The 26,097-nt window shown below is 43.1% G+C and overlaps 1 protein-coding gene and 1 pseudogene across 2 annotated transcripts in view; both read right to left on the bottom strand.

Moving 5' to 3' along the window:
* NDST1 (N-deacetylase/N-sulfotransferase (heparan glucosaminyl) 1) overlaps positions 1–25,778 on the bottom strand; it is a 31,582-nt gene extending 5,804 nt beyond the window's left edge. The window contains exons 1-13 of one of the 2 annotated variants that reach the window (XM_015426606.1): positions 25,254–25,778; positions 19,665–20,147; positions 16,860–16,947; positions 16,076–16,230; positions 14,573–14,758; positions 11,880–12,008; positions 10,540–10,722; positions 9,806–9,902; positions 8,974–9,097; positions 6,688–6,862; positions 6,347–6,517; positions 4,664–4,773; positions 1,714–1,816 (exon numbers count right to left, since the gene is read on the bottom strand). In XM_015426606.1, the coding sequence (XP_015282092.1) occupies positions 1,714–1,816; positions 4,664–4,773; positions 6,347–6,517; positions 6,688–6,862; positions 8,974–9,097; positions 9,806–9,902; positions 10,540–10,722; positions 11,880–12,008; positions 14,573–14,758; positions 16,076–16,230; positions 16,860–16,947; positions 19,665–20,147; positions 25,254–25,763 (2,514 nt within the window). In that variant the 5' untranslated portion in view covers positions 25,764–25,778. The remainder of the gene's footprint in view (positions 1–1,713; positions 1,817–4,663; positions 4,774–6,346; positions 6,518–6,687; positions 6,863–8,973; positions 9,098–9,805; positions 9,903–10,539; positions 10,723–11,879; positions 12,009–14,572; positions 14,759–16,075; positions 16,231–16,859; positions 16,948–19,664; positions 20,148–25,253) is intronic. The other variant, XM_015426607.1, reaches the window with a different exon arrangement.
* LOC107123368 lies at positions 3,213–3,827 on the bottom strand (annotated as a pseudogene).
* Positions 25,779–26,097: the final 319 nt, after the last annotated feature.

Below are 26,097 nucleotides of genomic sequence, written 5' to 3'. Positions count from 1 at the left end.
ATTCTGAAAGTCTGAATGTGTGTGTGTGTGTATATAGGGAGGGGTTGTGAGGCTCAGTGGTACAGCATCTGCTTTGCATACAGAAGGTCCGAGGTTCAATCCCTGGTATCTCCAGTTGAAAGAATTAGAAAGCAGGAGATGCAGGAGGCCTCTACTCAAGAGCCTGCACACCTGCCACCAGTCAGAGTAGACAATGCTGACTATGACAGAACAAATGTTAGCAGTCACAGGTATTCATAGGAACTACAAGTGCTGGGGTATTTTGAACCAAATAATCTGATCAGCCATTCAGGAAGGACTTGTGCAATTAGGAATCGTGTCCAGTGTTCCCTCTAAGCTGAGTTAGTGTGAGCTAGCTCACAGTTTTTTAGCCTCCGGCTCACACATTTTTGTCTCGGCTCAGGAAGGAGGGCTCCAGAGCAGACTTATCTATGCAGGAGCCAAATCACCTGCTCACAACTTTAATGCCAGTAGCTCACAAAGTAGAATTTTTGCTCTCAGGACTCTACAGCTTAGAGGGAACATTGATCGTGTCACCTGCACCAATTCTGTCAGGGTGATAGAAATGTAAGTTAATTGGCATTTAAAAGTTTAGAAATATGTTTACTCAATCTGTCTTTTTTAGACCCAGACCTAAGCATCTGTCTCCTGGTATTTCTGTGCATTCAGATTCACTGCATAGGAATCCCATCTCATACAAGAAGCCAGACGCATTCTCCATCATTCAGAAAAGCAGAAGTTAATTCCCACTAATCTGTGAGAGTTTACCTACAGTTCTAGCACTGGCTTGTTCTCAGTCCTCCATCTAACTGGCTAAGGAGTACTTCCCCGCAGTCCTGATGGGGGAAGCTTCGAGCCACACAGAAGGAATCCATGAGATTCACGAGGGGTCCTTTGGTAGATCCTAGAAAGTTAATGGTAATCTTTTCCCAGAAGCCCATCTAGATACAGCACATGGAGACCTTGAGCTGCCAGACACTACCAAAGATCTGACCAAACTCAAATTTTGCAAACTCTTTGAAATCACCTCAAAAGAACCATGTTAGCTTTTGAGGATCCTTGTGGAGCTTAATGTCTTACATGAGGCAACATAGGAAAGGCCTACAGAATCTTCTGTCTTTCTACTCTCCCCCACCACTTTTATCCTCTTTAAACATAAAGTCACATTAATTCCAATTTCTTTGCAAACAAATTCAATTTTTAATGACACACAGCATCCTAAAGATTCTTTTTACAAGCTTGCTCTCAAACTACTACAGCACATACCAAACTGATACCATAACCAGATTAACATTTGAGCTTGTCTGACTGTAACTTTTTAAGGCATTCTGGGCACATTGAACTCCCAAGCAGTGACAGCTCAGAAAGATTTCTGGATCTACAGGGAAAACCAGTGGGGATGCAAAATTAGGAGGTGGAGGGGGGAAAGCTCTGTGTGTTTCTCATACTGCAGATCTATCTTGAGGAAACAGGGGGGAATGGCCCACACAGCTTCTCCCTATTGCCCGCAAGGCTTTCATCTGTCTCCTTACTATACAGATTGTGAGATTTTACCTCAGGAACACTGTTCTTGCACTGATAATGTAAAATGTGAATGGAGTGCAAGTTGTGCAGAACACTGGAAATCAAAGATTCAGTAGTTACACAAATCAAACTTTGCATCTGCAAAAAAGTATGAGTAGGAAGAGCTCTTGGCAGTTTTTATATACTTACATCTAAATCCATCTCTGGATATTTCCTTCCTTTACTTTTCCCCAAGCACTTGGTTTTCCCACCTTCCAGTAGTTGGCACCAGAATCCTTTCTTGGGATCAAACCTGCAATGACGAACCCCAAAGAAGAATGAGCAAGCAAATTCACTTGCCCTTTGGGGATTTTTTTTTAATAAAAAAATAGGACAGTTTTCTGTTACATAAGAAATGCAGAAACTAAAACTATGCTGGATTGTGATACATGGCAATAACCCAGTGCAACAGGGACAGAGAACAATTAACACACACACACACACACACACACAAAACATTAGCACCATTTTACCAAATAGAGATATGAAATGAGTCCTATCATCATTCACCCATGTTAGTTCAGTTGGGCAAAAGTATAAAGACATTAGAAAGAATGCTAGAAAACCTATCACAGGTTAGAGCTTCTGTTTTTTTGTTTTTTGATGTGGCAGGAAAGATATTCCCATGCTTTTAACACTTGCCTTTCTGAATTGTCCTACTAATTTTATAGTCTCAGAGATTTTTCAAAGTGCTGGGAGCAAAAGCAGCAGCTGTGGTCAAATTGCCTCTTGTTCTTGATTTAGAGGCTTTCCCTCCCCTAAATCGAAACATACTGTGTAATCAGTTTTTTTTTAATTGCTTATCACTTAATTGCTTTTTATTTTAAGTATTTGTTCAGAAGCATTCAACGCTATTTGATTTACAAGTACTGCATATCTTCTTTTCAAGCTAGCTATCAGATATTTTTACAGTGATATTTGTCATACATTGTACTGCCCAAAACTAACTGATGGACTTAGTTGACGTCGGTAAAAAGGAAAGAAAAAAAAATGCTTTGTAGCAGGCTGCAAAATTTGTGACTGCTCCTATTCAGAGAACTGGAAATCAACACCCATCCACAGTTTTTTCCCCATCAGCCATACTCTTTATTCAGAAACAAGTCCACAGGTCTATGAATAAAGGGGGAAAAGGAAGGGTCAGTGAAATCTAAGGCCAAAAGAGGTTACAGCCCCTCAGTGGCAGACTTTCCCCCATGAAGAGATATTTCACAAGCATAGGGACAATCGACCCTTTCACTGGCCACTGCTTCCCCAAATTACCGCAATTCAATGTCTTCTACCTTTGTAACCTTGCAATGTCTTTTATCTTCGTAATCTTCACTTCAAGTATGGTATACCAAACTTCAGACCACTTTATTATCTTAGACATCATATTATCTTCTTGCCTTTATTGACTGTTTTGTTGCCTCAGAAAGCTTTTTGTTTGCTTGCACTGTTTTCCAGTTCTTCAGTCCTAGCACTACTTTTTCATGGTTTTTTAAATATTTTAATATGTTAAAAATACAGCAAAAATATTTTTGTTCAAAGAGGAAAAAATATACTACATGACAACACTGGTCGAGGTTTACTTGAAAGCTGCGCCTGGTTCCACAATTTTTCAATGGAGAGAGAATTAAGAATTCATCAACCACAATACCTCCATGTTGACTTCAATCATTTATCAAAGCCAAGATCATACTGTAAAGGTACATGAAGAAGCAAAGGAGATGAAAGCCAAGCTTAATCATAGCCCCCTCCATATGAGATTTCAGCTGTCCTCGATTATGAATCTCTGTGGGGTTAAATACCCCTATGTTTCCACTGGGAACCATAATGTACCTACATCAATCAATCAGTCAATCATAAGCTTTATTGCATTAGCTCACAGCCTTAGCAATTAACACCAAAATACCAACAAAATCAGAGTTATAATGCAACAATCACAATAAAAATAAAAACTCTAATATGCATTACAATTTTATAAACAATCATTAAGATTGCACACATATATATTCCACACACACACACACACACAAATCTTCCAGGTTGCTACAGGTAAACTGAAAAGGAAGACAAACCAGTGCAGTGAAATAAGCATTAATACAGTGACAATGGTATGGCCAATCAATTCAGGGATTATGAATTTATTTAATTTTGAGCAGCAAGATCTAGCATTAATGTAGTCGCATTACAAATCTGATAATGTAATTATGAAATAAACGGAAAGGGAAATCAGAGCACAGCAGTCTAGGAGCAAAAAAAAATATGAATACCACCAACTCCATCCTGCCTCCGCTATCCTACTCAACCACCATACACCACCATGCCTACTCTTCCCTTCACAGCCACTGTACCACTACCACCAGTCCTAGCACTACTGCATTGTTTAGTTTATTAGAGATCTCTGTTGTCTGACTGAATTGTTTTCATCACACTTCATAATCTGCCTTGAGTTTCAGTGAGAAAGTCAGGCTATAAATAAAGAAGATGATGATACTACTACTACTACTACTAATAATAATAATAATAATAATTTCATCACCATAGACAGGAATCCACAGCCTGTGTGCATTGGTGCAAGCATAAATGTGAAATTATCAGGGAGGGACTGCTTGGTGTGCATTTGGAGCACAGAACGGCAGGCAGAGAAAAGTTAAGTGTTCCCCTCTGCTGGCCTTTTCCATTCCCAACCTGGCCCCCCTCAAAACACCTTTACAGGGAAAAAAGAATTGCTACATGCATTTTGGCCCTAAATTATGGTTTGAGCCATAGGTAACAGAACTCCATGAACTAAGGATACCGTTATTGCCCTCTGAATACAGGGCACAATGAATTTAGTTCCCTCCTGTCCTGAAAAGCCACAATAGTACTTGGGCAGGCAGGTTAGCAAAGCCCCAGAATTGTATTTGTACCCACAATAGCGGAGGAAGTCTAGATTCGAGTACACTTTGAGTACTCATTCTTTGAGAACTCATGGAGTTCACATCTCAAATTAAAACCTAAATAATCAGGCTGGATGAGTGTGCGGACGGAGGGAGGGAGAAGAGAGATGTAAGTTATAAACATGAACAGGCGCAAGATTTAAAGGACTAAAGTAACTCAAGGAAAAGGATGGACTCACGCTAGAGTTTTGTGGTAGTCTATGATGTTTGTTACCCCGAGAAATTTCTGGACTGTTTCCATCACTTTGGCTGGTTCTGTGCGTAGCAGCTTGCCATCCAGAACAAGAATCTGAAAAGACAAACAAACACACACACACACACACACAAGAAACCTATGAAGTTGGCTCACTAAATTCAACTCTGATTTGAAGCTTAACATAGCCCAGTACAAGTACAAAGTACCCACTGACAGCCATCTCCTCTCCTTAGCTATAAATGAAAGCAGAACTTGTTGACAACCCAGCTTTCTACTGCTCCTTTCCTCAATGGGACAGGAAGGAAGGGGCATTATCAAGGCTCAGTACATCGTGTCAACGTTCTATACTTGTCTTTCCCAACAGATTAAGATGGAGTGGTTAAAAAAAGAAGGTATGGATATGCATTTTTTTACATACCTAAAATAAAAGCATTGTTATCAGCACTCTTGAGGAACCAAATGTCCCAGAAGCTCGCACTTATTGCTCTGGTTCCTACACCAAAAGGAATCTACAGCAACCAAACCCACCCCACTGGGAACACCATGGCAACAGCTCCCATGCCTGGTGGGACCATTTCCCTCCTCCAGCTCATAAGAGCCCTTCTTTGCAGCAGGCAGACAAGCAAGCCAGCTGCCCAAGAGCCCTCTGGCAAAACTGGCTTCCAGCTGCTCAAGGTAGGCTGTGGGGAAAGAGGTGCCTGAGGATGATGTCAGCAGGCAGCACCCGCTGCCAGAAACCCAGAGGTGGCTGGAGGCATCAAGCCAGCCAGCTTTCTTAGATACATCAATTGTTGCGTCTAAAGTATCTGACAGAAGGGTGTTCTCATTTTGCAGCCCGAAGTACAGCAGGCTGAGTGAATGGATTCCTTTTTACAGTCCAAGAAAATGCAAAGAGAAAATAACTGGGGACAGACCATTAGAATTGCCAATTCTTAATATCCCCTTAAACATTTAACAAGCACTGAACATAAATACAATGTGCGGGTGCAGAACGAGTGTGGTATAGTGGTCCGGGTACAGGATTAGGACTGGGAATAATCGGGTTCAAATTCCTACTTGCCATCAAAGTTTACTGAATGATCCTGAGCCAGTTATTCCTCTCTCAGCCTAACCTACCTCATAGTGTTGCAATGATAAAATGGAGGATGGGAGAACCACATCTACACAAAGAATCTGTGCTCTTTGGAAGAAGGCAGGTATAAAAACAGAATGGAAGGAACTGCCATATGGCTGGATTTTTAAAATCACTCTTGTGCCAGAAGAGGAACTGCAGGGGGTTGGCGACTGGGAAGATTGTGTTGTTGACCCCCCCACCCCACCCCACAAACCACCAATTTGTCCCCATGATGTTCCTGGGACATTTTAGGGGGACCAGTGGGCTGCAGCAGAGAAGGGGGAGGCACAAAGTTCTATGCCACTAAAACAAGTGCTTTCTGTTAGCAGAAATTATCATTCCGGTGCAGCCTATAACTCGGGACAGCATGGAATCCAGCCACAGAAAAATATGGCTCAGTCACCACTCCAGTTATGTATGCATTGTCCTTAAGACCTATGGAGAATCCCTCATGTGTGACAATGCCAACCATCTCAAATGTTTCCTCTCTGAAAGGCAAATACTCCCACGTTCGGTTCGTGAAAGATAATACAGCCCTTTTGTCCTTCTTACCTGATTGGCATGGAAATTATTCAACCAGCGTTCTATGTGGGTTGCATACCAGCCTGGTACTAGGCAGCGGTTCTGTAAGGTGCGGAGCTTCTGTGAGGCCTCAGTCCCAGCTGTGATCACCTCATGGAAGGTGTACTTCAGGGCAATTGGGTCATCATGTGCTCGCTGGTGCTGTTGAGACAGAAGTTTAGAATGTATTAACTAGGAAAAGAAACCAGCTGGAAGCTGTCGTCTATATGCTTCCTTTCAATTAAAAAGTATCTCACTTCTAGGTCTTAAACACAATACCACAGCAGAATTTCAAGGTACAGACTTCAAGGCCATACAATAGGGAGGCTTACCTGGTACCAGGAGTAAGCCCGATCTGCCGGGTTGATGAGAATGGTGATTATTTTAGCCTTGGAAAGCAGTGCGGCAGCCCGCCTCGGCGCCACTTCTGAGTCAAAGTAATTGGCACTCTTCTCAAAATAGAAGTCCGAAGTGGTGTTGGAGGGGATGGGGAAGAACTCCATATACCTTAAGAGATGCCAGTGGCAGAAGAGAAAGATGGGTGAAGGCAGTGAAGAAACTGTTTCTACTATTTCTCTAGTGTTTTGTTTCATATTGATATATAACTGTGTTTTGGATTTTTAAAAATTAAGGATTCAGGAAATCCTAAACCATTTCTATTTTAGAAGCATCCTGATTTTTTTAAAAAACCTGTATCAAAAAACAGTGTGTATGTACAAAGTTATTACAGAACTAACACAGTACTTCTGTATGAACCAGAGCATTTACTGAGAACACCCTCAGAGGCTCTTCTACATGATCTTGCCTTCCTCTTGAGATGAGCTAGGTAGTTGCAGCTTGGTTCTGATGCAACATCTCTGAACCCACCCCCACCGAGGTTTACCTGATGCCTTTATTGCAAGCATTTAGACCCCACAAGACTACTATTATTACAGTTAAACTGCTCCTAGCATAAATGCATAATTCCGGCCCACTGGATTTGCTACTGGTTTATTGTGATGTATGTTTATTTCAGTTTAACAGATGTGGTGTGGTTTTATTGTATTTTTAACTTCTGTTTTTAAGTTTTTGGTGGTGGTTGTTGTTAGTCATTTTTCCAAAATTCACTTTGCTCAAAGTAGAATGTATTTGTTTTAATTATTAATAATAATTAAAACAAATAAAAACAAATACTACTCTGCTTTCCTCTTAAATCACAGGCTGTGTTTTATCACATAAAGTGATAAGATCAATTGCTATCGGCCAGCGTGGTAGAGTGACCAGGGTGCCTTGGCTAGGATCTGGAAAACCCAGGTGCAAATCCCCACTCTGCCATGGGAGCTTGCTGGAAGGCCTCGGGGCCAGTCACGCAGCCTCAGCCTAACGTACCTCGAAGGGGGTTGTAGTGTGGATAAAATGGAGGAGAGGAGAACAACACAAGCTGCTTTGGGTCCCCACTGGGGGCTTCAACTGAAGTAACAAGTAAACATTGTAACTTAAGCTAATGAAAAAGGGGGAAAGGCAACTGCTGTCCTAGCAATGTAGCGAATACATAGGAACTGATAAACAGTAAATAGTTTGCTGTTGTTAGTCATCACACTAACATCATACATTGGACACGATATATTTTTTCCCTCATTTGCTCACGCTGAGGCCCATTAAAACAAGATATGCTTAAAAGACAGCATCAGGGAAGCTTCCTCCCAGTACGCAGATCAGACAAACACGTCCAACCAGTTCTGTGCGTCAAACAAATACTACTCTGCTTTCCTCTTAAATCACAGGCTGTGTTTTATCACATAAAGTGATAAGATCAATTGCTATCGGCCAGCGTGGTAGAGTGACCAGGGTGCCTTGGCTAGGATCTGGAAAACCCAGGTGCAAATCCCCACTCTGCCATGGGAGCTTGCTGGAAGACCTCGGGGCCAGTCACGCAGCCTCAGTCTAACGTACCTCAAAGGGGGTTGTAGTGTGGATAAAATGGAGGAGAGGAGAACAACACAAGCTGCTTTGGGTCCCCACTGGGGGCTTCAACTGAAGTAACAAGTAAACATTGTAACTTAAGCTAATGAAAAAGGGGGGAAGGCAACTGCTGTCCTGGCAACTGCTGTCCTAGCAATGCAGCGAATACATAGGAACTGATAAACAGTAAATAGTTTGCTGTTGTTAGTCATCACACTAACATCATACATTGGACACGATATATTTTTTCCCTCATTTGCTCACGCTGAGGCCCATTAAAACAAGATATGCTTAAAAGACAGCATCAGGGAAGCTTCCTCCCAGTACGCAGATCAGACAAAACACGTCCAACCAGTTCTGTGCATCACACTTCTCGGGGCGCTCTGAAGACAAAGTGGGGGGAGCAGCCTGGCTAGCCCAGCTCAGCACTGCTGCCATGGCAAAAAAAGAAGAAGCCTCTTTCTTTCCCCATTGCTCGGCTTTTCTCGTACTTCCCAGCACCTACGGCTAAATGCACTGAAAAATACCCAGATGCAAAATAGCTTTTGATACAGCGCCATCGACAATTAATTCAAAGCTCGGCTGCCAGCCCCGCATGCCACATTCCCTGCACATGCTGCTTCTCACCCTCCTGGCAAGTGGGGCCTGCATAAAATAAAATGAAAAACAAAGCCTACCAGTCAATGCCCTTGTGGTAGTTATGTCCATTGAAGAACTGGATCTCCTCAAAGGTCTCTGAGCTGGGGTAGTTACTGCTCAGGTCAGGGTGCATCCCCAGGAACAGATAGAGGGCCGTGGTCCCTTTACATAGAAGGGAAGGGGGGTGGGGAGAGAGAAATACACCAAACTGAGACTGGGCTTCCCCTTTTGGTTTGCCACACTTCTGCCAGCCGACGTGATCTTCCAAGAACTCAAAGGGATTAAGGCACATAAAACTTTGCATATTTATCCCTGAAAGGCTGCCAGGAATTCTCAAATCCCTTCTGTGCTCTAAAGACATCCCTCCTCCCGCCAGACCTTGCTCCTCATTTGCAATATACAGCAGCAGTTCATCCCAGCCTCTGGCATACGCGGCCTCTCTGAGAGTTCACCACTTTTCCACCCTCATCCACAAAAATCCGGTCCTCTGCTTGCGCTTAATCTAATTATTTCAGGCCAACGAAATGCTTCAGTCAGGTATCACCAGACCAATTTATACCCATGGTTTCAGATTTTTCCCTCTATTGCCACTGTTATTCAACCATAAATAGTAAGGGTAGCAACTTCCTAGATTTCAACTCTTATTCCAGCTTCACTATGGCCTTTTCTTAGTGGATATAGCATGTGGCTAATGGATTACTTAATGGCTCCAAAAACCAAGACAAAGCAATGGCCTTTCCTCCAACAGGCAGATACTATAAACAGAGACAGAACTTCCTTCATACCCAACAACGAGCCCAAGATGAAACAGGAGTGGGGATGGAATTAAAGGGTTCAAGCACACAGAACAATCCATTGACTACAACATACCTGTCTTCTGAGGACCAATGATTAGCAGCTTGGGGAACCGATCACAGGTCTTCTCTTTGGACCATATGTCCTTGTGGCGCTTGTCCTCACAAGGATCCTGAAAGATGACAGGGATGGTATCAGACACATCATGAAAGGAGAGGAGTATTTTAGGTCACAAACTACAAGTTCTGTTCTTGAGAGATTGTTCGAAAGCCAGAACAGCCTACATCCATCTACAAGAACAAGGACCTCGCCTGTTATGCGAGCACTCTATGCCTGCTGCATACATCCTGCTCTAAATGACCTGGGTTTCCCCATCTTAAAAGTGGAGGGAAAACACACATCCCAAACTTTATTGCAGTCCCTGCCTTCTCCAAAAGCAAGCAAAGAACTGTACAGAAATCTAACCACTAAAATAGATTCCTACACAGTGTTCAGAGTTACAACTACAGCCAGTAACCAGATTTGACATGCAGCCCATGTTGATGTCAACTGCAACTAGGGAGAACAGAAACCAGCCAAAACAGGCAAGTCTAGCACTATTACACAAACACTGTGAAGCCGCTCTTGCTGTTCATGTTTGCTACCAAGAGATTGCTCACTTTTATCATGGCTGCACTGGGTGCTGTGGATTCATATTCTGATGGGCCTCAGCATAAAACACAACTACGTGGCTTTTGGTTTCCAAAAGAACTGTTAAAAATCCCAGTGGAACAACACAGTGGACATGTACTGGAGTCATTTGGACCCACCTGCCATAGAGGGTCTTTCTCCTCTGAGAATATCTGGAAATACTTCTGTGCCAGTTGCACAGGTGGCAGTGTCTGCAATTTCAAGTTAGTCCAGGAGTTGAGGAAACGGACCAGGTGTCTAAAGGTGTACAAACCCAGGCGGTCATTGCCATAATTGGAAAGGTGAGTCATGAAGATACTGATCTGAGGGAAGAGAAAAAGAGGGGGTGACAAAAAAAAAATCGGAATCGATTGGCACGTTTAGGCAATATAGTATTGTACTAGTCACAATGTCTATTAATATTCCCTAGAAGATTGAATTATAACACTGAACCAGAGGAGGGCTTGTGGGAAGATGGGGACTGAAGGCTTTACAGTGATGCATGAACTAGCTGAAAACACACGCCCTGCTTTGCTGGAACAAGGTCCCATGCATTGCCATCAGTAGCAGACCTGATAAGGTAACTTACAAAATTGGACGTGGTGGAAATGGGCATACCCCCATTTGTCTCCAACATCTGATAAATAAAAGGTAAATTATCTCTGAATATGAAGGTTCCATTTCTTGTCTGCCATCTTCCACTATTTCCATCTTAGGTTAAAAACAAAAAGATACTCACCATTCATCGTTTACTTTTCCTTTATGCAACTAAGACCACCACAGATGAGAGCGATCATACTCTATAGTCACCTAAGATGGTGCCTTATGGCAATGCACTCTGTAACTTAATTATGCATTGTCTACAACAGAATTTCTCACCATATGCCCCAAATCTGTTGCCAAATCTGCTGTCCCCCCACCATCCAAGTTCTACTCCACAGTGTTTAGTTTTACCAATCTCTTCTTTCTCCTTACTAGGTTTTTTTTCTAAACTAAAAATGGAAACTCCTTTGAAAATCCTTCAGCTAAATCCATATCCTCTAGTAATCCTGTATAAATTGACACCTTTTGCCCAATAACATGACACAAGCAGAGAGGAAAAATAAATATAGTGTATCACAGCAGAGACGTACTTATGACTTGAGGAGCAGTTTAACAAAACAGGTCACCTGAGAGAAAGAGCATGTGACCCACATTAAAACACAAAGTCCTTCGCCCCCATTCAACATTCTATCTAAAATCATAACACGGCAGGAAACTGAACACAAATAATAAGCAAGCCAAAGTCAGCAGGGAGAACAGAAGGGCCTAGACACCTGGAAAAGCCAGAACTAGGCATTCATTCCCGCTCTGAATAAAGAGTTTGGAAAACCAGCCCTGTTAACAACATTTCTCCCCATTTCATGCCATCAATCACATGTCTTCCCCTAGACCCTGCGAAAAGGGGGGGCCTCTCATTTCTCCTTCAGGCAGCACTCACGGGGTTAAGAAGCACAGTCAGGAAAAGTTCGCCTCCATTGATGATCTTATCCAGTTCACTGGAGCCTCCGGGATATTCATTATAGAATATGGTGTGTGTGAACAAGCCACATGTCTGCCGTGGGAGAATCTGCCGAAAGATGGGAAAGGAAGCATATAATATATAGTAAAGTGATTTAAGAGAGAAGACATCAGCCCATTCCTGTTCGCCTTACAAATTCTGGGCATGTCTGCCAAGTTATCAGCTTTCCAAAGGATCCATTTTCACACACGTGGTTGTTTGACCAATACACACCACGTCCTTCAACAGTTGTTTGACACTATGCGTTGATTGCACAGCCAGCACCAGAAACCTCTTGCTAGAGTGCACAGATCAGGGAATTCCGCCACATGACAGAGGCAACAGGTTTACATCACACACACACACCCTCTTTATCAGATGACCTGGAAAAGTACTGACAATACCTGCTGGGCACTTGGAAGACACTGCTGTGCTGCTTCTGCTGCAAATAACTTTTTAAAACTGAGTTTTATGGAGAGGATTGATTTTTGTTTTAGACACAAGCTGTATGATGATTGTTAAAAACAAACAGTGGGTTGCCTGGAGACCTTTGAAACTGAGTAGGCAGGTTATAAATTTGAAAGTAAATAAACTTCCACAGATATTTGCAGCCACCTGTCTGAAAACCATAAAGCTCTTTTTTTCCTGAGGCACCTTTCTTGCTTTTGCTGACGTGCTCAGTCGTGCAAACTTTCTATTATGTTTTTCATTGTACACATACTTCTCCATCAGATTCTACAACTAATTGACACTTCTCCTGTTCTCCTAGTTGTTTTTTTAAAAAAAAATACTGCTAAATTATTGATACCATCCAAAACACAGCCCTATTCTTCTCCCTGACCTAATCTAGGAACCAGCATAAGCATTTAGCTAGATTCAGCCTCAGGGGAAATATTGATTTGCTCCTCGTTCACATTGGAAGGCTGTGGTATTGCAGAGGCTAGAAACCAGAAAGCCTAGGGTTCTTATCTCTGCTTTAACTACACACTCACTGGGAAAGTCACTAGCAGCATTCATATATTGTGATAAACAGGAGTGTGCATTCGGCTATATCAGAGTAAAAAAAAAAATCCGAAAAATACCTTATCAGTATTTTCTGGCTATTCTTTCAGCTGGATATAGATTTGGGTAATGGCCAAGCAAGCCCTGGAGGACGATGGAGGACAGGAGGGCCTGGCGTGATGTGGTCCATGGGGTCGCGAAGAGTCACTCAACTGTGCGACTGAACAACAACAAGCCCCAAAAATCCCCCCAAAATTGGGATTTTTTGGGACCGTCAGACAGTCAAAGTTAAAGGGTGTTTAAAGGGACTACAGTTCTTTTAAACGCCTTCTGAGTGAACTCAGTGCTTGGAGGTGTTTAAAGGGACTGCAAGCCCTTTAAATGCCTTTGAAGTTCACTTGTGACTTAGAGAAGGCATTTAAAGGGACTGCAATCCCTTTCAACACCTTTCCTCCCCTCCATTAAAACCAATGGAGATTGGGGGCACCTTCTTTGGTTTCCTGGTCCAATCTTTTTGAAACTTGGGGGTGGGGGGGAGTTGAGGAGAAGCACCAGCAACTATGGTGCAAATTTGGTGCCTCTACCTCAAAAAACCGCTCCCCGAGCCCCAGATACCCTTGGATCAATTCTCCATTATACCCTATGGGGACCGTTGACTATAATGGTCCCCATAGGGTATAAGGAAGCCAGAAAATTCAGGATTTATGAATAATCTCAAATCTGAATACCATGCCAGTATTAGGATTCGGGAATATCGTAAAATATCATATTTTTTTTCCCCTGCTCAAACTGAAAAATACTGATTTTTTTTAACACCCCTAGTGATAAACAACACAACAAATTTTGGTTACTCTGCCTGGTCATAAAAAACCAAATCCCAGTTTGCATGTATCCCAGTTCAGTGCCCCTTCTCTGCCTCTCAGGAAAAAGGACATTTTCCTTATACTGCTTACCTCTATGGCCTAATAGTCTTAAGGGGCAGTAACTCATACTGTAGTTTGTGAATTCAAACATATCATAACATACTACAATTAATATAAACTGTGGTTAATAAAACAGTTATAAATCCTGGTTTGATGCCAATGGATGGTTAGCATTCAGACATCAGAACTAACCATGGTTTATTTACAGACCAAGGTTCATAACAACATCTGAGTATAGCTACTATTTCTCATCTCAGCCTGGCTCAGAGGCTTGCTGTGAGGCTAACAGATCTCTAAGAAATCCTTTAAACAATGGTTGCATACAAATATTAATGAATTTAGAGTACTGTGCGTGGTGGTGGTGGTGGTAGGAATTATTTTCCATTTCCTTTCCTCCAAAGATGGGGAAAAAATTATCTTACAATTTCATTTGAAGGTATACAGCACAGTATACAATAGCAGTCCCTAACAGTTAGCTACATCTGTATTTAAACCACACAATATCGTTCTGGAGTAATATCACCACAGATTAAACTCCTATTAGGTATCCAGAGAAGTGACACCTTGCATTTAACCAGACTTTAAATTGTGTCATGTAGCCACTGGTTATCTTCCAAGCTGATGTATTAGCAGATTTGGATGGTGTACAAACAGTGGGAGGATGAAAACAAGTTAACTTTGAAATAAGCTGATACCCTTTCTACTTACCATGATTCCATTATGGATGAAGCCACGTCGGTAGCGAGCTGGCTTGAGGTGAGGATACTCTTCGGTGCTTGTGACTCTTATCCCCCACACTTGCTTCCATGCTTCATATAGTTGTACATGGACTGGGTACACTCCTGAATGATGGGGTGCCACAGCATATCCCATGTCAGTGGGGATACCATGCTCCTAAGAGGAGAGAAGGCAACTCATTTTTGTCTATCATATTTTTATACTGCCTTTCCTCCATGGATGGATAAATGACAAACATTCTGGACTCGGTTTATTTAAACACACACACACACACACACTTCTGCTGTGCTTTATAGCCAAAAGGCTCTCTGAGTTGTACTTGAGCAGCTACTCCAGGGGGAAACAGCCTATTAACCTATTTGCTAAATCCATGACTTACATTTTTAAAAGTCCCTGTGGAACGCAGATAGTCATCAAATAATATGCCAAATTGTTTTGTTTTTAAGGATTATCTTGTGATAACTGTTATGTTTTCCATTCTTGTCTTTTCTAGTTCTTATAACAGCAAACAAATTACCTCTTCTTGCAAATCATGCTGGTTTATAACTGTAACTCAATTCCTTTACAAGAGTCAATCATTAATCTTTAGTATCTGCTCTTTGAAGGACATTTGTCCAAGCTGAGTCTTTCCTGTACTAAACGAAGAGTACAAGGAAGAGTTAAGTAGACTTCCCAAGGAGGGCTCTGTTAAGAACCAGCTGCCTGGCAGCACCCATCTTATCAAAAGGTCTAAGAACTGGACTAAACGTATTGGAGGCTAATTGTCAAAGTCACTGGACTCAGGAATTTGAGTAGCATGCACTCTAAAGCAACATAATTTGACTAGGCTGTAAGGATATTGTGAAACTAAGTATTTCAAAAACACAGGCAAAAAGAGGTTAGCACATCAAAAGAAAAGTTGGAAATAACTGGCACAAACAATGGGATAGAAGTCCTTGGTGTTCTTAAATTAAATACTAGTAACATGAAGCCAAGTGGCATGTAGATGTCCCAGTTCTCTGGGAATAGTGCTGTTACTCTGTGCGGCCACAGAGGGAATGGAATACTCAGTCTCTAGTTTTACAATGCTACAATACCTGTGCAGTGACAGGAAGCCCTCTGAGAAGTATCATGCTAAACTTATTCAGTAACAGAGGCTTGGATCCTAAATGCTGCTGCCTATTGCAGAATCAGTTCTCCACTGAGGAACACATCCCTCTGTCTCCAGGTGCTTTTCACATTGCTTGAGCAGAAGCCCTGGCACCAAAAGGAATGTAGTCTGCACAATGGAGGACTATTTTCACAGTACAGAAGGGCACAGTGCAACAGAACGCAAGGCTCAGGATCCAAGCCAAAGTTCCTTGGGAGGATGCCAGGTTTTGGATGGTCAACTGGTAGCCACCAAGACTAGAGGACCACCCTAGTGCTCATTACTATTTCGCTCACCGTATCACCCCTGCTCCCCTCCTCTGCTCCCAACAGCATTTTACTCACAACAGCAAATTTCTTGTTCATGGTCATTTGCTCCGCCAGCACAGACTGGTTATGGAAAAGGTGAGGCTGCATGTGGCTCCACATGTGGGGGAACCACCAGAACTCCTTCACATATGAGAGCAGCAGGTCGTCTCCCTCATCTTCTGCATCTGTACCTGCCAGGCCCAAACCATCAACATCACTAATAAGAGGCTGAATACATCAAAAGGAACACCACCACCCTTACAGACTCAAACCACTCCAAACTCTTTGCCACACTGTTTTGCCATAAACTGGACGTTTTGAGGTAAAAAAAATGTAGACTGAATCTTACCACATTTCTCCCTCTGTTTTTATCATATATCATCACTAGTAGCAGCTTAATGTCTTATATACTTAGCAAAGTCAGAGTTTGCCACACAAATGGTGTGCTTCAGGGCAAAATAAAAAAGACGCATGATCACCTCACCATTCCCCCCCCCCCCATGACCTGTTTGTCTGGCAAGGGGGAAACAGACAGAAGCTATCTAATTACCTCAGTGTTTGACATACAGGCAAGCGGCAGCTCCAGAAAGAGGGAAGGGAATGCTGCAAAGGAGAAGAATCAAACCTCCTTCCTCCAGTGCTGTGATACTGACAGAAGCGCTGGTCTCCCCCTCCCCCAGGCTACTTTTAGCCTTTTAAAGAACAGCATGAGATCTTAATTATTGATCCCCCATGTCACATCTAGTTCGGCCTTCAGTAATTGCAAAAAAAGTGAAATCAAGTTCAAACCACAGGAAGGCAACAAAACTCCTTTCCTTACCTGTATGGAAGAATTTCCCTGAGTAACCCAGATTGAAGGTGAAATTTGGGATGTGGGTCCGCAGTTCATTCTGGGTGTCAAATAAAGCCTGCAGTATGGGAAAAGGATGTTTTAAGTTATAAAATATGCAGCACACCACATACATACATTCCACAGTTGGGCACACAGCCTGCAAAAGCATTTCTTGTACTACAGTGTTCTTTCTGCCAGTGTACATATAAGGCAGCACATGGCCTTAAACTACTGCTGACACTAACTTAATTTGTTTGCTACCGTTCGCTAGGTATTTCGGGCATCAGTGTGCCTAATAATCTCTTTATTTCACACACACACACACACACACACACACAAGTCACATACAGGCTGTGGTCAAACACACTAAATAATCCACTTTCAATCTACCCTCAATGTACTTTCCAACTGGATTTTGCCAGTTCACACAGTAAAAATCCAGTTGGAAAGTGCACTGAGAGTGGATTGAAAGTGGATTATTTAGCGTGTGTGACCACAGCCCTAGAGTTTTTGTTCAGTCTAATTCCTAGAAGAGGGAAAAGGAAAAGACAGGTATTTGCTTAGGATCTGTTTACTGATGCCCTGTGTTTGTACAACAAAAGGCAAGTTGAACAGCAAGCCCGGAAGCATCAGAAAGCGAAGGCAGATTCCTTTGGGTGTGCCACACAGCCCATAGCTGCCCTGACCTAGGAAGCCGAGACACCTCGGCAGTTTAGCAGTGCAGTTCACTGGGCTGCACAATCCCATTTCCAAGCCCAGCTTTGGCCCATGGTTGTGGCTGGCAGTGTTTACAGATCATTCTATAAAGTTTTATGTCAACAATCTGTGTTCCTGTATTCCACAAGGCAGACTGCCCACCACTCTAAGCCCAAAACAATTAAAAATGGATGAGTGAATTACCTTATAGAAAATGTCTTAAAAACTATAATGAAGGGGATGTTGGGGAGAAATATTTAATTTTCCTGTTCTGTATATTTTGCAATGCATAATAATTTTGATACATATAATTTGTTCTATAATCCCTCTTTTTCTTTTGTATCCCCTTGCTAGTATACTTTACTTTTTAAAATATATATATATGTGTGTGTGTGAAAAAATCAATGAGTGAAAAGCTAACCAGCATCCTGCAGATTCCCCATGAATTCAGGAACACACACACATGTGCACAGAGAGAGAAAGAGAGAGAGAGTGTGTGTGAGAGAGAGTCAGTCTGGATGACACCAAAGATCCTCTTCTCAAGTTACAAGAGTGACATGGGAGCAGCTGCAGCATGGCTCCAGCCCACATCACTGGAGTAACAGGAGGAGCCTCAGAAGCTCTGGCTGCAGCTCGTCCCCAAGGCAGCTGCTGCCCTGTATTCAGCAGAGCAACACTGGCACAGGAAGGGCTCCAAAGTGCAGGCTCTCTCCATGCGGTAGTTCTCACGTCACTCTCGCGGCATAGGAAGAAACAACACTGCAGTAGGTCCCCATGTCGATAGTATAACACGAGGAAGCCTTAGGGCCAGTTGTTTTTACATCTGTATGTGAGAAGTCACATGAGGTGAGGTTTTCATTCAAAATCGCCTAGTTGGGCAGATAAAGCTATAATCCCCCCCCCGAAATACATCTTGTAGCCTCCCAGACAAACAATAAAATTGCTGTCAGCCAATAATCCAATATGTCAGCATACACACATTACCTCTCCTGATACTGAGGACCTAGGACGATTTGTGTGAACAGAAACCATACTGGCTGACTTACCCCTTATTAGATAAATACAAGCAATTGAGAAGATGGGCACGGAAAGAAACCATGTGTAAGTAGGCAAGGTCTTAACACAGTTTTTCATCAGGCACAGAAGCCATTCAAACTTTGCACAATGGCTCCCTTGGGATATTTAGGGCTTTGTTCAAGGAACAGCTGACAGCTAAATCTTTGACCATGACACCAAACTGCACCAACTATCTACCAGGTTCAGTAACAATCTCCACTTTTAATAAGGCAAGTTGTTGCACATTTACCTATTGGCTACGTTACAAATATTCTGTAGTCCCAATTAAAAGTGGAAGCAGACATGTGCTTAAGTAGCCAAATGTTCTGTTTGTTGCCCAGTATATCCATGCATGCCCATACTTATTTACTGGCTAAAACATGCCCAAGGTTTAAAGCTTGCGCAGAAAGAATCAATAGAATTACACAGAAGTTAGACTGATACTGAGTATTTCTTGCTCTTAAATGTCAGTTAAATGCCTCCATCTTTAGAATACAAGAGAAAACTGTTCTTTTGCAGTATACAGTCCACTTCATGAGACACAGAAAATTTTTATACAACAATAAATTGTACATGTACTTAGTCTTAACCCAAGATATTAGGTATTCTAATTTAACCATAAAGAAATTCAATTGTACATTTCTGCCTGTACAATTATTTTTAGCAATGCTAATAGAGGTAATTTGCAACTGATGCTTTAAGCTGTTAGTTGAGAACCACCAAGTTTCTGAAAAAGATACCATGCCTCTAGATAAAAGTTTCATGAGGATGAGATCACCTGGTTATATAGTCTGCATTTTAACGTGTCACTTTTTCCAGTGTTCTAAATCCTGAGGATGACTGAAACACAATGAATGTTCTAGAAGGGATGCCTAGACCCAGGCAACAGAATCCACATGATGGATTCAGGTCACTGCTCTAAGCCCCTGTGCAGCAGATTTACATCTCTAGACTTTAGATAAAAAGAAATTAATCCACAGAGCAGTGAGTCTTTCCACAACCCTTCCATTAAGCACAATACCTAGCTGTGGCTATAATTACCTTGACATCATCCACTTTCATGCGAGTGCCTTCCTTGCCAACAAAGATATCATCAATGTCTACCAAGATGTAGCGATCAAGGGGGAGGGAAAGCCTCTTGCCAGTGAGGAAAGAAACCGCGTCCACGAAGACCAGTTTGTGCAGCCAGAAGTTGAGGTTGTTGCCGAAGAGGACTCTCTGGATGCCGTCATGGAGGCCCAGGTCTTGTACCACAGTGGTATGGAGGGCAGCATCAATGCTCATGTGTGGGATGGATTCTGCTGACTTGGTCTTAGCTAGGAGGACAGGTTCATAGGTGGAATGATTTGACTGGAAGACTGTCCAATCCTCCCCTGGAAGCAGGCCCTTCTCTACCTCACTGGGCCGCGTAATGTACAGCAGCGGAGATTTGGGATTGATGCTGCAGTCCTTAAGCGCAAGGTTGGAGTGGAGAAAGAGGGGGAAGCCTTTCAGCTGAGCACTCAGTAAGCTGTTCTCATTGGCCTGTGGAGAGATTACATGAACTAAATGAGAGCTTGGCCAGAAATGTGAGGCAACCGTCACAACCAAGGACTAGGGGGCTTATAGGTCACAATGTGCCATGTTGTAGAGTTCAGTACAGAACGTCTCTAAAGAACAGAGTGCCACACACACAAAACTGCCACAAGAATGGCCTTTCTGAATCGAGCCATCATCCATTTTGTCCAAGCTACTTTTGCCAATGACCAGTGAGGTGCCCTAGGATCGCTCATAAGCAGAACGAAATGTCAATAGCCCTGTCCCTTTGTTTATCCTCAGCACCTGAAATCCAGAGGCATGCTGCCTTTGTACATGGAGGTTCCACTCAAATATCATGGTTAATGGCAGATGACAGATCCATCCTTCATGCAAATACATCTAATCCTTTTCCAAAAGCTATCTAAGCCAGTGGCTATCAACCACATCTTGTGATAATGATCTGCAGAAGTTACTTTTGAAGCTTTCTTTTGCTTGTCTGAAACTTGCGTCGAGGCCAGATCAAAATTAGAAATGTTCCAGTGAGAGATTTTTCTACATTTGGAAAGTAAAAGTCATCTAGTAATATGGAATACAACAAGTACAGTGTTACTTTAATTTTAGCAACCCAAGGACCACACCTCTTAGTACAGCGTTACTTTAATTTTAGCAACCCAAGGACCCCCATTTTTTCTCACAGGGAAAACTAAAACACACTTAAGAGTCCCAGTTACAACTTGCTCTCTCCATGAAACTGCAAATTCCACATTATGGGGTACGCATTATCAGTAATGATCAGCTCAAAGCAGATATAGATACTGCTGCTGCAACTCACAGTAGCCAGGCTGTACTGCCAGCTCAGAAAGCCCAAGCCATACCAACATCTAGTTGGATAGCCTTTGGTGCCCTTGCTGCAGGGCTCACTTGCTACGATGTGGCCATACCAGGAAGGAAGTGGCAATGGAATCCAGTACCTAAAAAAACAGTTAGCCAGCACTTTATACTAGGTTCTGCCCAACCTCATGCTAAGCAACCTGGGTCTGAAGCAGAAGTCACAAACTCAGTGGCTGCTCCTCTTCCTGCCCTTGCAAGGAAGCACAGCCAGCCATCTTCACAGCTCTTTAACCAACACAGCAGCAGCCATAAGGAGGCACCTTTAACAATATGATTCATATATCAATATCTAGAAGAACTAAGACTTTGGGCCTATTCCAAAACAAGCAGACTGCCATTCCGTAATGACCTTCAAATGCCCAGTCCATTCAGTCTCTTTCCCCTCTCTTGGGGGACATGGCTGCACCAGAATGGCCTGGCCTGTATTATTTCATTATTTGTTATATAGCTGTACTGTTGTAACCAGCCCTGAGTGTAGGAGGCTCAGGGCGGGTTACGACAGTACAGCTAAAACAATAGATAATAGCAATTAAGCATAACTATAAAATAGTTTCAGACTGTATGGGGCCCTTAATGCTAAGTTAGCCCTTACCCCAGACATGCTGGGTATTGGTGCAGAAGATCATTCAACCATGTTCACAATTTCTCAGTTTTACAGTTAAATGATACAGAAGAACTTTCTTGGCTGCTAATAGTGAGAACACAGGGAATGTGACAATGGAAACCAGAGGCAATAGGATAGCATCATGTGACAACAATGTTCAGAACTGAATTTCAGGTGGTCCATGATGTGATAATGTTCTAGAAAAACTATTCTACAGAATTCCAAACCTCACAATTTCCTCAAATCGGGACCTCAAGCACTAGATTACTGGCATAAAGAACTGCTACAGATAGGGTTGCCACTTGACCAGCGAGGGTCTCCTGGGGCACTTCTAGGAGACCGGAATTTGCACAGAGCAACTTCCGGCCAAACTAAAAGGCCCCCCCCCCCGGAGATGACGTCACTTCCAAGTGACGTCATCTCGGTGGGGGCAAAACTCTATGGTTAATTTGACCTCAAAACCACAGCGTTTTGCCCTGGCTTCCCCGATGTGATTTTATTGGCTATTACCCACAAAATACAGATAGGAACTCTTGGTCTGGGGCAAGTGATGCTCTGTATTCTTAGAGCTTGGGGGGGGCAACAGTGGGAGGGCAACAGTGGGAGGGCTTCTAGTGTCCTGGCCCCACTGGTGGACCTCCTGATGGCACCTGGGTCTTTTTGGCCACTGTGTGACAGTGTTGGACTGGATGGGCCATTATTCTTTTGTAATGACGTCACCTGGAAGTGATGCCATCACATTGGAGATGCACTTCCGGTTTACCCAGAAGTTAGTCAGGGGAGCGTGCATTTGCGGGAGGGGCTTCCCCTATTGGCCAGCTGGCCGGCATCGGGAAGGAGCCCACCAAGCTGGAGGGTCCCCTGCCCCCACTGGGGGGCTGGGATCCCTAGCTATAGAGAAACAAGAATCTAGTGGCTATATTTTGAAAGATTATAAGACCTCTGTTTTACTCCATGTCTTGGCTCCCATTACAAAAGGTCAAGGCCTAGTCACATAACATCTGGATGCATCCCTCCCAAGGGCCTAGTTCAGTGGCTCTGACCTTTATAACAGATGTAAAATACTGATCTTACAGTGACCATTGACTGAAGAATGGTACTCTGAAACAAGCCCAGAACTAAAATCAAACTACTACTTCTCTCTATGCTTCTGTTCCAAACAGATTAAGCCAGATGGTGCTGTGAAGGTGCCATGCCCCTGTGTCTTAGAGCAAACAGCCATCTTACAGTGACCTCTAAATACCAACTCGTTCTGTTGTTTTCTGCTCTCTTATGGACATAGCTGTGCAGACAACTGAGGGTTACATGCTGCTTGTCTGAATCATATGGTCCTGCTGGTTCCATAAGTTTGTAGGACAGGGATATGTGATAAGGATAAACATGGTGCTACCCACACCCACCAACCAGCTGTTAAAGCAAGTCTTAGCATGCATGTACTCAACCACCTTGAACCCCCTCCCCCCGGATCAGAGTGCCTTGCTGAAACAGCTGCATAGAACTGTTTAGGTCAACAACCTTTGTGGCTGGAGTTTTACATTAAGCCTACTAGTTTCACAGAAGATGGGATCTGCAGACTGTGAACTCTGGAACACTGATTCTACTAGTAGCTCTTGCATGCCTCCTCCTTCCAACATTTATGTCAAGAGAAAGGGCCCATGCATAAAACAGTTTTTATTATTACAATATACACATTGTGTGGTCCATGTACTTTCCAACAGGACTGAGCAATGAGTTCCAAAACTGATGCTGTTTTGTGAGATGAAATAAAGCTTTTCAAAAGCCAGTTGCATCCAGATACATTTTTCATACATCTGGAAGAGGATTAAATCATAGCATACCCATATCGCTAAGCATCCAACCATACCTCTACCAAAGATATAATTTTTATCAGTGGACTGGAACACAGAAGGACAGGAAGCGAGAGAGACTTTGCTTTGGCATTTTAAAAGACTTAACAGATTGATTATAGCAACAGCTTTCACAGGCATGAGTCAAGTGAGCAAAAGGGAACTCAGAAGAGAAAAAGATCACCCTGCAGAAGTGTCCGTTAAAACAGCAGGACAGCCCCGGAATTTCAGAATGAAGCCCCATTCAGATCACTTAATTTCTGCCCTTGATTCTTAACCTTCCTGGCTTACACTCTTAAGCAGAAAACTGCAATAGACTCAGGCAACTACTGTGAGAATTGCCTTGACCTCCACCATGCAGAAAGTCAAAACAGTCTTGAATCCCTCAGAAACCACCAAGGAAAGACAGAATAGGGTAGGGTTATCAAGTGCTGAGCAAAGACACTGTGACGTTTGCACCCCCCTCCTGCTTCCGGCTGAAGCTTGTTCTCACACATTAACTAATTCCCCAAAGGGCCATTATCATCATCTTTGTACTTTCACCAGCAAAATTACAGGCGATGGCAGCCAAGCTTCATCTGAAAAGGTGCAGATTTGTAAATCCGCTCTTGGCACCAGTTAAAAACACAGCACTTTTAGTTATCAGCTTGGCACTGGCAAGATATCAGGCCATTCAACAGCGAGGAGTGACTATGAGGAGGTGTCTAAGGAAGGCTGACATCTTGCAGAGCGCTGATCTTCCTGGGCCTAGACCTTAAACCTGAGTAAACCAAGAGCACCTTCATAAAAACACCTGCCACAAGGTCCTGGAAAACAGATAGATTAGGCACAGCCATTTAAGTAAATGACACTGAATGCCAGAAGCATCCTATCAGACTAAGCCTTCAAAGCCCCATTTGTTCTCAGTACTATTGCTGTGTAGAGGGGCAGGAGAGAAGAAACAGGACAGGGGGATTTTTCCACACAGATAAGTTAAAATCTCTGTCAGAAGGAACTTTGTTGAAAAAACAACTGTGAAAGGGATGACTGCAAGCGCTAATAACTTTCTAGAGTTATTAGTAACTAAAGATGAATTGTTCATTATGAATTGTGACTTTGGACTAGTTCAGCAATACTTTTCCTACTACTCACATCCTAAAAGGTTTTCATAACACCATATTCAGACACAAATTTGGCACTGAATCAGCTGACCAGTTTCTAGAAGGTTCTGAGTTCTGGGAGACAGACAGACATCGTGCTTTTGACCTCCACTCTTAGTAGTGGAACTAAGCCCAAATTTCATTCACAGAAGCCCTCCATCAGTCCTGGGGTGGGGAGACAATCTGGATGTAGGCAGAAAAATAAAGTTGGATTGAGGAATCACAATGCTGGGGTGGTGTCACTGACCAGAATAAAAATGAAACCAAACCAATAGTTTTTAATACTTCCCCCTTTTACACACTCCCCACTAGCAGAAAATAAGTATATTGGGGAGAAGAGGTTTTAGCCTAGCTCTTTTCTTGCTGTGCTAGTTTTCAATTCACAGGGAATTTTTGATCTAGGGGAACATTCAACAAATGGCATACAGACACCCTACTACTTGAAGTGGTGCGGCACTCATTTTATCTACCTTGTTCTGCTGTAGGATTAGATCAAGGCACACTTGTACCTGCCCAAAGAACATTCTGCTTTCCACAGATGGATGCAGCTAATATCCCACAAAGTTAATGGACTCAGCAGCCCCTTCTCTCTCGTGCTGCAAATGCTTTCCTCCAGGTCAAAAACCAATACCTTGAAAAAGCCAATGATTCCAACACCATACTCTACGCAGTACTTGTCCAAGAGCTCGCGGTTCCAAGCATCCAGGTTCACATACTTCAGGATGTTCTCATAGATGATCAGTGCAAAGCGTCCTCGATCGTGGTCTGTCAGTGTGGGCATGTCCCCCTTCCCCGGAGCAATCTCTGTCAAGTATTTAAAACGGCTGGATTCCAAGATGGCCACAATCTCCTGGCCCAGCTGAGAGTAAAGGCTTTCCACAAACACTAGAACCAAAGGGTCCGTACGAGAAGAATCTACCACTTTGATGGGCTTTAATGGAAGCAAGCGTGAAGGGGCAACCTTCGGTTCATCGCAGTCTGGGCTGGGGATGTCCCCAGAGGGCTCCAGTCCCCTCTTCCACCCATATAAATAATATGCAGAGATAAAAACACTGAGCAGGCAGAAGGCAAACAGCAGGAACAGCACCAGCTGAGGAGACACCTGGCGGAAACTCCTCCGGAGTCTTACCAACAAAGTCATCCTTGCTTTGAAAGAGAGTTCAGATTCCTTCCCCCCCACCCGCCCTGCCCCCCTCCCTCCAGGTGTTGACACAGGAAAGGCTAAGGATAATTTCACTAAGAGGCAGCTTGTACATTGGATCGCCCCTCTGGCAGTCCATTATCCATCCTGGTCTTGTTCATGTCACCATGGCAAATCCATTCAGAGTTCCTCTCCAAGGCAAAAATACCAGCAGTGTCCCATCATCACTGTCTCATTGGGGTGGAAATTCGGCAGACTGGAGTGTCCGGAACATCCCTCAACAAGTAGGGATGCATGACTACTCCTTGGGTGTGTGATCAGAGGCACGGTTCTG

The sequence above is a fragment of the Gekko japonicus genome, unplaced genomic scaffold (assembly GCF_001447785.1).
Source record: "Gekko japonicus isolate JY-2015 unplaced genomic scaffold, Gekko_japonicus_V1.1 scaffold1789, whole genome shotgun sequence".
Taxonomy (NCBI): domain Eukaryota; kingdom Metazoa; phylum Chordata; class Lepidosauria; order Squamata; family Gekkonidae; genus Gekko; species Gekko japonicus.
This window is presented reverse-complemented; position numbering and strand designations above follow the sequence as displayed.